The 13915-nt window shown below is 35.2% G+C and overlaps 1 protein-coding gene across 10 annotated transcripts in view; it reads right to left on the reverse strand.

Annotated features, from left to right (window-relative positions):
• Nucleotides 1-13915, reverse strand: part of BIRC6 (baculoviral IAP repeat containing 6) — a 227322-nt gene that overhangs the window by 64787 nt on the left and 148620 nt on the right. For all 10 annotated transcript variants that reach the window (XR_004287984.1, XM_032353008.1, XM_032353015.1 and 7 more), the window contains 6 exons: nucleotides 9796-9927; nucleotides 8814-8981; nucleotides 7397-7570; nucleotides 6296-6492; nucleotides 4628-4928; nucleotides 1617-1834 (listed from right to left, as the gene is read on the reverse strand). Coding sequence is in view for 9 of the 10 variants with exons in the window: in XM_032353008.1 (XP_032208899.1) it covers nucleotides 1617-1834; nucleotides 4628-4928; nucleotides 6296-6492; nucleotides 7397-7570; nucleotides 8814-8981; nucleotides 9796-9927 (1190 nt within the window). In the remaining variant the exon portion in view is untranslated. The remainder of the gene's footprint in view (nucleotides 1-1616; nucleotides 1835-4627; nucleotides 4929-6295; nucleotides 6493-7396; nucleotides 7571-8813; nucleotides 8982-9795; nucleotides 9928-13915) is intronic.

Below are 13915 nucleotides of genomic sequence, written 5' to 3' on the forward strand. Positions count from 1 at the left end.
GTCTCCCATTCTGTGACTTCCTTTTCACTATCCTCAGTCTTAATTTTCACACAGTTGGGTTTTTTTTCTATTTTTTTTCCCATACAGGTTAGAGCTTTTCTTTTTTCTTTTTTTTTTTTTTTTTAAGATTTTATTTATTTATTTGACAGAGAGAAATCACAAGTAGATGGAGAGGCAGGCAGAGAGAGAGAGAGGGAAGCAGGCTCCCTGCTGAGCAGAGAGCCCGATGCGGGCCTCGATCCCAGGACCCTGAGATCATGACCTGAGCCGAAGGCAGCGGCTTAACCCACTGAGCCACCCAGGCGCCCCAAGGTTAGAGCTTTTCTAAATACTCTTTTCAAGAAGTTTTTGTCTACTCCTAGATCATAAAGGTATCTGTGTATGTTTTTTGTCAAAGGGCACTGTTATATTTTGTATATATTACAGACATTTAGATCTATCATCTGATTAGAATTAATTTTTGCATATAGAGTACATTAGGGTTTAAAGATTCATTTTTGTTCCACAAGAACATTTAAGTGACCCCCACCATCATTAACTGATAAGATCGTACTTACCCCATTATGTTGCAGAGTTACTGTTATCATAACAGATAACCAAACATATGGGGAGTTATCGTTTGCTGGGCTTCTAATCTATCCTTGTATTAATACCACATTTTAATCAATTTTATGATAGCATAAGCCTACTAGGTATACACTTCTTTTGAAACTGCCTTAGCTATTCTTGAGCTTTTGCATTTCCCAAAAAAATGTTAGAACTGGTTTGTTAATTTCCTCCAAAATAAATCAGAAATTCCACCAAACATAAAGATCACTTTGATAAGAAATACTATCGAACTGTTCTATTTTCTGTGTCCATGGAAATACAAGTGGAGATGCAACATGGGGGGTTTGGGGGGTAGGAAAAGAATATATGAAACAAGATGGGATCAGGAGGGAGACAAACCATAAGAGATTCTTAATGTCACAAAACAAACTGAGGGTTGCTGTGGGGAGGGGGATTGGGAAGGGTGAGTGCTGTGAAGTGTGTAAACCTGGCGATTCACAGACCTGTACCCCTAGGGCTAAAAATACATTATATGTTTACAAAAAAATTAAAAAAAAATTTTTTTTAAGTTCATTTCATGTTTCTTGCTGTTATACTTATTTTAAATACTGAACCTGGACACTCTATCCTCATTAAACTCACTTATACCATTAATTATTTTTGGATTTTCTAGAAACACAATCAAAACATCTTGAAATAATGAGGTTTATTTTTTCTTTCTTTCTTCCCTTATCTTTCTGAACTAGCTAGAAGCTCCAATTAAATAGTAAGATTCTCTAAAGTTCAAGAAAAGGATGAGAGACCACAGTATAAATTCAGCATATCCTGGTAAATGGGAAAGCTTCTTTAGCTATTACATCTTTGTTTTTCAAGTAGATGGATTAATTTACGGCTTCTAAAAGAGCCTAATAAAGAAGAAACCTTAGTTCATAGTTCCTCTTTTAAATATCCTTTTACAAACAAAAAAGGAATACACAAGTCTCTGAAATACTATTTCAGAAAAACCATATTCTGTACTCCATGAATTTAACTTCATTTTTTCATAATCTAAATAAAATTGAACTTACCTCTGCTTGATTGAGACTAGAGTTTGGAACCCGTGGGGCATGGTGGCTCAGAGCAGAGAGGCAGACAAGAATGAGGTGTAGTGCTCCAATTTCCAGTGCCATCCGCCTTAGAAGCACACCATCATCAGTTGTCAATGGTGTCGTACTAAACAGACTACGAAGGACATGGAAAGGAAGAGTTGGAAGCACATTGGCTGATGGAGATTGCAGAATATGACCTAGATCAAGAAAAGAGAACTCAAAGTTAAAAATACTTAAGAACACAATAAGGAACAAGATACAGGGTCACAAATTAATAGTGAAAACATGCCATATATCATTAAATTTATTTAAAAAACAACACAAAGACCACAAACAGAATAATACCTGAAAAATGTAATAATAAGAAGTGTCTGGAAAACCTCTTTAAGACATAGTATATGTAAACAAATTAAAGCTGAAATATATTCATATGATAATTAATAATTACAACTCTGTCATGATTATTAGAAACCAGAAATTGAATGAAAATCTAAAAACTAAAATAGAAGCACTTAAAATACCTGATTGCCTTGGGAATAGTTTCAATCATGAACAGGTAATGAAAGAGTGAAACCATTTTATCTGTCTATGATATTATTTTGGTATTAAACCTAGCTTTAGAAAGGAATGTTAAGGCGTGCCTGGGTGGCTCAGTGGGTTAAGCCTCTGCCTTGGGCCTGGGTCATGATCTCAGGGTCCTGGGATCAAACCCGACATCGGGCTCTATGCTCAGCCCGGAACATGCTTCCTCCTCTCTCGCTGCCTGCCTCTCTGCCTACTTGTGATCTCTCTCTGTCAAATAAATAAATGAAATCTTTAAAAAATTTATTAGAAAAAGAAAGAAAGAAAGGAATGTTAAGTGCAAAAAACCCAAACCAAACCAAAATAAAAACTACCACTATATGAACAGTGGAAGAGATAATGGATATCAGAATTACACTTTTTAATAAACATTCAGCATATATTCACTAAAAAGGGGGGGGGGGTGAAATGGCATAAAGACGATTTTCTGCTGGGTTACACCCACCATTGTGTGATAGAGTGCCATAAAATGTATCCCTTTATCTACTTAGATTAAAAAATCAGATGAAATAATTAGAAATTCCTGATCTGGGGTACCTGGTTTCTAATTCAGGTCATGATCTTAGCTCTAGTCTGTTTGAGATTTTTCTCTCCCTCACCATCTGCCCCTCCCACTCTTCTCTCTCTCTCAATTAAGTAAATCTTAAAAAAAAAAGCAAACAAACCTTATCTATTAAAATAAACATATATAGTTTATACATGAAACCAAACAACCAAGATTATTTAGGATGTAATTTAATAAGTTATTACAAAAACATTTAAAATAATGTCACCATTTTTAAAAAAGATTTTATTTACTTAGTTGATAGAGAGCGTGTGGTGTGCCCAACAGAGTAGTGACAGGCAGAGGGAGAAGCAGGATCTCCACTAAGCAAGGAGCCAGGTACAGGGCTCAATCCCAGGCCCCTGGGATCATGATCTGAGCCAAAGGTAGATGCTTAACCGACTGAGCCACCCAAGTGTCCCAATGTCACCATTTTTTAAAAAAAGATTTTATTTATTTATTTGACAGACAGAGATCACAAGTAGGCAGAGAAGTAGGCAGAGAGAGAGAGGAGGAAGCAGGCTCCCTGCTGAGCAGACAGCCCAATGACAGAGAGAGAGTGAGAGAGAAGCAGCAGAGCGAGAGGGAACAGCAGACTCCCCACTAAGCAGGGAGCCCAATGAGGGACTCAATCCCAGAACCCTGGGATCATGACCCGAGCCGCAGGCAGACGCCTAACGGACTGAGTCACCCAGGCACCCCAATTATTAATTTTCAAATGGAATCGTCATTAACTGAAGAATCATAGGTAAACTGATTGAAAATCTACTTGCTAGGCTACACTAAATTATGCATTTCTTTAATGTTCCCTTATATTAAACAAAATTGCCAGCCCAATGGAAACAAATGCCATAGGTTTTTATTATTATTCTGTAATATTATCACATTACAAAATAATTATTCTATAATGTTACTTGCTACATTCTATTGTCTTTAGTGGAAACAGTGCTTCCAGATTCATTTTCTTAAGAAAGATTATCACATCATGACTTGGTTCATATGTTTTAGTGAATTTTTATTACTATTAAGGATAAAATCTCAAGTTCTTAGTAAGACTTTCCATGATCTGTTTTCAGTAATAGTTTTTAGAATGAGCGCTCAGTGCTTTTTATGCAAGTTTTCATCAGCTAACTCATCCTCTCTCATATAATCTGAACACACAAACATTACTCAAATCATCTTTCTAGCTCATCTCAGCCTAAATAGACTATCCTTCAAGATCCTACTAAAAATTACTCTGCCACTTTCTTCACACAGCTGGGTAGTAAGGAAACAGTCTCACACCTGTGAGCCTTCAGAATACTGTACCTCTCGCAAGTCTTTTGCAACTTGTTAAGTCTGCTTATCTATACTGCTTGTTGCTACTATGGGAGAACATTAGCGACATGAGGGCAAATCTAAATAGCTGCTTCATTTCCCACTGCTTCTGATGGTGGCCAGCAGTTATATAAACAGTGAATACATTTTGAATGAATAAAGTAATGCAAATGAAGACTCTTGGGGGCGCCTGGGTGGCTCAGTAGGTTAAGTGTCTGCTTTCGGCTCAGGTCATGATCCCAGAGTCCTTGGGTCGAGTCCCACATCGGGCTCTCTGCTCAGCGAAAAGCCTGCTTCTCCCTCTCCCACTCCCCCTGCTTGTGTTCCCTCTCTCGCTGTGTCTCTCTCTGTCAAATAAATAAACAGAATCTTTAAAAAAAAAAAAAGAAGATTCTTTGGGACTTGTTATATGTATCATTAGAATGAAACTACCAGCAACAAAGGATCTAGTAACTTTACTGTGAAATAAATAATGAGCAACAGGCACTGAGCTGAGTAACTTTTACACAACCTATGCTAAATTTCATTACTAATTCTAAATACTTACTTCCTTCTCCATCATCCGTCACTCCCAACACCAGTCGAAGAAGGCACTGGGCATGTTTTCTCTCTTTCAGTAGCACTTCAGCATAGCCCGGAAGACGAAGAAATAATCCGAAAGCCGCCAAAGAATGGGCAGGAATGGGAGACATGGTCTGTACTGCTGATTTGATAGGTGGAGGTTCAGCTGCAATGGTTTCTGGTGCTTCATAAACTAATTCCCCTGACTGTTCAATGGTCACCCACTCAAACTGATCACTATCTTTTGGCTTTTCCTGAGTGGTAGAAGTTACCACTGGAGCACTCACCTGAAGAAAAAAGAAAATTTTTGCTTGGCTATTTGTGTTTTCAACATCAGGTTCAAATTAAAGATGCGACTTTAAATGATCTCTTTAAAATATAGGAATAAAAACACCAATAAAGGGACATATTTTTAAAAAGCCTCCAAACATCAGGAATTAAATGATATCATGAGTATGGTGGTATCTGCCAAGTATCTCTACTTTAAAGTCAGATACATACATCCATACATTTATTTATTTATAAATAAAGTTATTATTTTATCCTTTGTCATTAGTTAAGAATCTGTAGACAGAGTCTTTGAGGTTATGTAAATATCTTGTTTCGCCCCAAACTGTGATCAATTAGAATTAGCATTTAAAAAATTCTTGCCTAAAACAATAATTACTACACTGGCTGCCAAATGGTGACTTTCATCATTCCTTCCTCATTTATTAGTTGGCCTGAACTGTAGGCAAAAATGTTCCCTTCTTCTCCCCTCTTAGTTATTCATTTATTAATCCACATCAGTTTGGAACTAGGGTCCCTGCGATGATCAGGGTGGATTCTAAATCAATGACAGTTGTCTTCAATGTCTTTGACAAGAAAGATGGTTGTGTGAAAATATAAGCAGAAACTGGACTCATGGACCCAGGGACCATGGATCTGCTGACAACCTGATTTCAGACCTCGTACTTCCCTACACAGTGAAAGAATAATTTCTGTAGCTTTAGGCCATTTAGTTTGTGGTCCTTTATTACAGCACCCTAGGAAACTAATATATATATATATACTAAGTACATGAAATTACAGAGAATAATTCCTCTACTTCATTCAATAAACGTAAAGTGCTTTATAATTAAAACTTCCCGTAAGCCATACTCCCTCCTTATTAATGAAAGAGCACTGAAAATACACACATCCCAATAGTAACATTAATTAACAGTAAAGAGGTTAAAGCAGTATGTTTTTTAAAGCTACCGGAAATAGAAATGGTACCTAAAACAGGAAAAAAAGTTAAGCAGAAAGACAATACATTTGGGTAGCAGTATACACTACCATCTTACTCTCCCATTGCCAGTAATATCCAAAATTAATATGCCTAAAGAAGCACAGAAATAAAAGTGCTACAGTGAGACGACCATAAAATCAAAGTAAATGCCACAGTGTAATCAGTTTGGCAAATGTGCTCGGTCTTCAGCACTTCTTTGGAACCAACTAATTCATAAAAAGCTCTGTACAGGCTTACCTTTGAAAGACTTACACGATGCTCAAAGACTGTAAGAGAAAGGTACTCCCAAAAGGTTAACACAAGTGAGTTTTTTTAAAAAAGCAAAAAAAGAGAACAAAGGGCTTTGCCGTGGAATGATATATTCAATTAGGAATCTTATCTTACTTGTTGAATTACTTCTGGATATAGCATGGGCAGTCTTTCTGCAATAAGAGCCAGTCCACCCATTCCTGCAAAAACTTGTAATGGTGACTGAATGGGACAGGTTTCAAGTAAAGATTCATCCAATATCCCATCCATACATTCATCACTTGGAGTGAGAGCCTCATCTTCTGGACAACTACCAAGTAAGTCTCCATGATCTAGAACAATAAAGTACAAGTAACAGGTAAGAAAAGGTCTCTTTTTATAATAATCTTTCATTTACAAAACAGATCTGTCGCCTCTCTACATAACAAAAGAGCATAAATATCTTAGGTTACTCAGATCAAGCTTTAAGGCTAGATGCTACAATAATTTTTAAATGATTTCTGATGTTGCCTCCTAAAGTCCTGCTACTCAAGGTATGGTCACTGGCATAGGAGCACTGGCATCATCTAAGAGCTTCTGAAATGCAGAATCTCAGGTTCCATCCCTGATCTACTGAATAAGAATCTGCATTTTAAGAGTGTTCTAAAGGTAATTTATGAGCATAATTTTAAAGTTTGAGAAGCACTGTCCTTCAGGGTATATTTGTAAGTTATATTGTACATAAAAATAAGTAAGTCAGCAGAGTCAAAGCAAATACTAACATATGTACATCACGTTCTGAAATAACCAATTAGGAAAAACTTAATACCAACAAAGACTTCTCATACTGAAAACTAAGAATTACACCATACTGATTTAACTTTGAATCACTCACAGAAGAAAACCAAAAGGCTAGTGTGTTTATACATAACCAGATTCTATAAACACTAAAAAACCTCCCCAAATAATCTTGCTGAAAACTGAGCAAAGGAAATATTCTAAATCTACTGAAGGATGCAAAAGGCTATTATTAATAAAGTATATGTACTCATAAAATAAGTGATGCTGTTAAGAGAAATTAAGGTTAATTTCTAGTGAAAATAGCAATTTTTTGTATTTATAAATTATTCCATCATAAAGAAAAATATTTTGTTAGCTTGATATAATAAAAACAAAGTAAATTAAGTCATCAGCTACAGAAATCCTTACTTCCTTGGATCACGCACTGTAATTTTAAAGGAATTATCACATACATACCTTTTTCAGGGTGTAACCTTTTAAAAGAGTCTGTTTTTGAAAGACTTGGGTCTGTGATAACTCTAGATCCCAATTTAACAGTCAGGTCTATTGAACGGTAACCTTGAGGAAGTTTTCGGTCATACAGGAGAGTTAAGAGTTGGGCAAGCGTCATTTCTGCTGGCAATGGCTGGCCTAAAAATGACATAATTAAGTTAAATCTAGAATCCAAGAGGGGGACATTTATGTGGTTTGATTTACTCAGTTACTGTTTTTACTGAACTGCACCTTAAGCGTCTGATTCTGACACTAAAAACAATTTAAAATCAGCACATGGGAAGTTTACAGAAATCTATTTCTGATGTGTGTGAATAATACTATCTATACAAAGTGTTAGTCACTAAACAAATCCCACCAAGATCTTCTGAGCCAAATTAAGAAACAAAGAAACAGAATTCTTACAAATCTGGAGTTGGCAAAATCTTTTCCCTACAAGGCCAGATAATAGATATTTTAAACTATGAAGACTATATGGTCTCTGCTGCAGCTACTAACTCTCCCACTGTGGCACAAAAACACCCATGGACAACACACAAATAAACAGGCATAGTTGTATTTCGATACAACTTTTTTAGAGAAAGAGGGGCGCCTGGGTGGCTCAGCTGGTTAAGCGTATGATTCTGGATTTCAGCTCAGATCATGATCTTAGGGTCATGGGATTGAGCCCTACGTCGGGCTCTGCACTCAACACAAAGTCTGCTTGAGATTTTCTCTCCCTCTGCCTGCCATCCCCCAGTTGTGCTCTCTCTCTCTAAAATAAATAAAATCTTAAAAAATAATAATAAACTTTAAAAAATATTTTTTAATATTTTTTTACTGGCCATACTTTGTTTACTGGCCATACTTTGTTCTTTGCTATAAAGCAGTAACATAAAGCTAAGAAGGAAAATCCTTTCAAAGTTAGGTGGCAACCTGATTGTAACAATATAGCACAAAAATGGAGATAAACTGGCTATCACCTTGACGGACGACGGGAAGCATATTGGTCAAAGAATGTGTACCACCTGGGGAGAAAACACTGCGTAACTCTTGGTGGTATGGCCAAGAACTCCACTGCTATAACCAGTTCCTCAAAATCTGCCTCACACTGCTTCCCGGACAACTTGTTATGAACTCTTTAAAACATTAGTTTTACTGATTTTTATAGCACACTGACAGCAAAATTAGGAAAGTACTAAGCTGTAAATATGCAACATTATAACGTTAAAAAGAGTATGTAGAACGTTACTCCTTTTCTTCTCATTTTTCTTAGAGAACTGTAAGGACAAACCCTCACTAACTCATTTATCTCATCTCGAGCATTTGATTAAACAGGAGTCTGGCAAACGTGTCTTCAAGGAATTTTTTTTTTTTAATTTTTAAATATTGTGAATATTACCTGCCAAGAGTTTGTGGAACAGGTGAAACACTGGGACAGTAATTATTTTGTTGGCAGTCTCCGCTCCTGAAGAAGCACTTCCTATTTTATCAGGCACTGTTCTCCCTCTCCTGGATGGCGGACGAGGTGGTGTAGCTGACACAGCCCGTTTAGACTGGGATTTCAGCCCTAAAAGAATCAGTAAGATTCTATAGCTAGCCAACACACTAAGAAATAAAAGAGCACTTTCACAATATTTTTAAAAAGAATCACATTTCTAACTAATGGCAAAGAGAGAGAAATATTTCTTCTGATCTTTATCTCCCAATTTTATTTGCCCTTTATGACACATCATTAATTCTGGTTTCATGTTTATAACTATTTTCAAGAAAGTAAAAAACAATGCTAAATTCTACTGTCTCTGAGATACAGATGATTGCCCGTTTTACTAGCAAGTATTTTTGTGCGACTATGTGCAGGAAATCTCGCATTAATTCTTCTCTGAAACAGAATAAATGCCACCAGTACAGAGATCTCCTATTTGAGGAGTGAAGTAACATGGACTAAACAATCTTCTTTGAACTAAAATCATCTCACTTATGTTAAAGAAAATATCCTCCAAAATGATCAGTTATCTCAGATATTTTGTCATAGTCTTCAGCTGACAGTATGAGTACAAGTCTCTGTACATTGTCAAGCTTAAAATGAGTACCTAAACAGTTCACAAATGTTTAGCATCTGATGAACTATATTACACTTTAAAATAAGTGTAATACTTACACTGCCAATAAGTAACGAATTTCAGGTGCAAAGTTTTTATATCCAGTATTAAAACATCACTACAAGACATTTGCATTAATACTTTGCATTACGTGCATAAATTTGCATATATGCATAAATTTGCGTTAATACTTTTTATAACATGAAGTTCCTATTAATACATACTGTTATAATTTTATAAAAACCCAAACAAAATCAAGATTATAAAAAACAGAAAGCTTACCTGAAGCAACAACAACGCTGTAATTGTCCTGAAATCCATTTTCCGCCTTAACTTTTTCTTTCTCTTCATGGTTTTTCTTTTCTTTGTCATCTTTCTGTTCACTAATTAGTTTAGCAGTGATACTTGGAGTATCTGTAAGAAAATATTACCTAAAATACACTGCTTTTCAAAGTCATTAAGAAGGAGGCTACAAATATTTTGAAACAAATATTACACAAGACATTATCACTAACATGGGTAGAATGTAAATGCATTTAGAAAAAACTGATGAGGTAAAGCCTGATATTTAATCCTCGCTGGTGGTGATTAAGGAAATCACCACCATTCATAAGCCAGGATACTTAAATTCCCATCTCTAGAAAACATTACAAATTACAGTGGTATTACCTCTCAAGGCAATGAAAAGCTATTACCACTAAATTTCCTTTATTTTAGGTACAGTTTAATGTGCTTGCCACCAACAAGTAATCTGGTCCTCACAACATGCATATCAAGAAGGAATATTACTCCAGAATAAGGAAATAGCCTTTAACAAGTTACTGATCTAACCTATTAATGGCAAATATGGTATTCAAGCTCAGAACTCTCCTAAAGCATTCTAATAGACTTCTTATTCTACAGACGGGAATGGAAAGGAGAAAATTTCAGTAATGAAGATTTGTTTTGCTATTTTTAACTTAGGAAACTTAGATACTTTAAAAACAGATACTAAGGACTTTAATAAGATAAACTATTTGAATTAATGTTTTCTTTCATTACTCTGGGATATGGCATGCTATTAAAAACCATGAATTGAATGGATGATTGTATAATGATCTGATCTGGCCATTAAGAAATCAAAAAACCTAGAGGAACTGTTTTGGTTTTTTTTTAACTGTTTTAATATTAGGAATGACTTTCACTAAATAGATATGTTGATACTGATTCTCTTTGTACTTTTCTAACTTAACACAATTATGATCTAATGCTTCTTCATAATTTAAAAAGGTGAACAACAATCAAATGACAAAATAGTATTGTTCTGTATTATCTCCTACTCTTTAGCTTTCTTTTAATGTCTAAAAATATCCCCATGATCTCAATTTCTGGTAGACTGCCTTTATAGAGTTCCGTTTTTTTGTGGAATTTAAAAATTCTGTAAATACTATAAGTAATAAATACAGAATTCAACAATACATTTACTTTCTTATAAAAACAACCAAGCAATCCCAAATGGCAAAATCGTAACAGAAGTCAGAATTAAATACTTAAATAATACAAAAATCCACACAATCCATAGCATTATTAGGAAAACCAGTAAACATCATTAGGTGCTAAAAACTTAACATAGTGTTATCCCAGTAAACACCAAATACTAAAAGATACCACTAAGAAAAAATTTTCTCAACATTGTTTAAAATTGTTCTGGTTTGTGTTACCACTTCTGGTCAAGACAAAATAACAAAAACCAGATTTACTCTCCTATCTGAAATAACTAGAGACGAGGAAAGTACATCAAATTGTTTTCAGACAATGGCTATAAGGACCGCAGGAAAGGGATGCCTGGGTGATGAAAACTAATGAGGTGAGCCCTAAGACTTCTACAGCTGCCTGCCTAGAGTTTCCCAGGCCACAGATGGCATAGCACAACTCAGGAATCACCCAAGGTGAGGACAAAGACTTGGAGCCCAGGAAGACAAAGGTGGCTGGCTGCAGTTTTCAGGTCACATTGCCAGGAAGGAAAAGTCTGCATAGAAAGAAAGCTCCAGAGACCTAGTGTCTTTTCTGAGCATTTTATATGTGGCTTCCTCATATAGGAAAGTGCTTCTCAAAAGTAACAAGGGGACCAACCCCAGGGTCTAAATTGAGGGTTGTAATAGGTAGTGTTCTCAATGCATAGTGAATTCTTAACAGAGTTCTCAGAAGGGTATTACCTCATTAGTAAGGCCAAAGTAGCCCTCAACCTTCATTTTCAAATGTGGTACCCTATTTCTATTCCAATGTAGCACTTTTTAAAAATTAAATTCATTAAAATTTAGTTCTTTAGTATCATCAAACATATTTCATATGCTTAAGAGCTACTGCACTAGACAATATAAATTTATAAAAAACTTCCATCATCACAGTAAGTTCTGCCCTAGATTAAAAGCAGCTCTTGTCCTACCTAATAAAACTTAAAAGCTGCCTCTACAAGCAACAATCTGTTTTCAGTTAATATAACTGCATCCCAAAACAAAATAAAAAATATTTATTAAAATACAAAAATATCAAACACCCAAAAGAAGTAAAAAAGTCACATTGCCTGGCATCCAACAAAATTTTCTAGGCAAATAAAGAAGTGATCATATAAAATCCATAATAAGGAAAAAATAATCAACATAAACACCAATGTGTTTAAGATGCTAGACAAAAACTTACACATTTTAGATAAGGAAAAGGAAATACAAAAAAGAACCAAAAGAACTTCTAACAAGTAAGACACTACAGAGGAATAGATTTTGAAGACAACAATATAAATTATCCAGAAATTATAAAGAGAGGGGAAAGAAGTTGGGGGGAAAAATGAATAGAGCTTCAGTGAGCTGTGAAAGAACTCAAAGAGGCCTAATAAAAATGTATAACTGGAATTACACAAAGAGAGCAGAGAAACAGGAAGAAATAAAATACTTGAGACCGCATTTATTAAAAAATAATTTTTTTAAATTTAAAAATTCCAAATTTGATGAAATCTATAAATCCAGAGTAAAGAAAGTCAACAAACACACATCATAAGAAAACTATAAGGCATATAATAATCAAATTGCTTAAAAGCAATTAGAGAAATTTGTAAAAGCAAATATACTGACACAAGACCTTTATTATTTGAAAGCAATATGGTGAAAAGCTATGGGAAGTGGGTAAAATTATTAGGTAATTTTGGGTTACTTGTTTTTATTTTTATACACATTGATAAAATATATACACACATATAAACATGCCACCAAATATGGCTAAAGATCATAAACATGCCGTAAAGGACTAAAGCACTACTAAAGAGAGGTTGAATTCAGCACTTGCATAATTTCTGATAATTGCTCCGGATGACTCTCTGTTGAACTTTTTAATAAGAGTAGTATTTTTATAAGGCAATCAATTTTTCATGTAATAAAGGGAAGTATTTTTTATTCTTAATGACTGAATATGACATTTTAGAAAACAGCATTCCTTTATAGTAAAGATAAAGAAAAATGTTAAATTTCCAGTTATTTGGGGCGCCTGGGTGGCTCAGATGGTTGAACAACTGCCTTTGTCTCGGGTCATGGTTCCGGAAGTCTAGAATTGAGTCCCGCATTGGACTCCCAGCTCGATGGAGAGTCTGCTTCTCCCTCTGACCTTCTCTACCCTCATTCTCTCTCTCAAATAAATAAATAAAATCTTAAAAAAAAAAATCTTCCAGTTGTTTTGCAATAATGTCTACTACTTTCCCATGATCAAGTTAAGAAACCACAACTGGTGGGGCGCCTGGGTGGCTCAGTGTGTTAAGCCACTGCCTTCGGCTCAGGTCATGATCTCAGGGTCCTGGGATTGAGTCCCACATCGGGCTCTCTGCTCGGCGGGGAGCCTGCTTCCCTTCCTCTCTCTCTGCCTGCCTCTCTGCCTACTTGTGATCTCTGTCAAATAAATAAATAAAATCTTTAAAAAAAAAAAAAAGAAAGAAACCACAACTGAACTTCAGTACTCTTCCCCACTTGTCCTTTTTTCATTTAATTAATTATGCATTTTCTTCTTCACCATGTAGAAGGAACAATTTCAAGGCTATGATAGAAAAAAAAGTCTGTAAAATCAAATTTTCAAAAAAGTTTAGTTGTACGAGGATAAGGTAGACATCTTCAAATAAGAACAAATGTTACTTATGCAGTTATAATAATACTCTAATATTTTACTGGATAACTTGTAAAAAGAAAAGAATTAGAGTATTATATACACACTTAGGTTAGATGCAGTGATTAAAGCCAAAAAAGATTCTTTTCTACCTTATTTTCTCATAGTAATCACATCCGTACTCATGGTTTAACCTACCTATTATCTCTGTGTGGTGACAACTATTCTAAGCTTAGATTTCTATATCCCACTGATAAATAGACATAAGTTTTTTTCTGAG

This window comes from Mustela erminea, chromosome 7 (assembly GCF_009829155.1).
Source record: "Mustela erminea isolate mMusErm1 chromosome 7, mMusErm1.Pri, whole genome shotgun sequence".
Taxonomy (NCBI): Eukaryota; Metazoa; Chordata; class Mammalia; order Carnivora; family Mustelidae; genus Mustela; species Mustela erminea.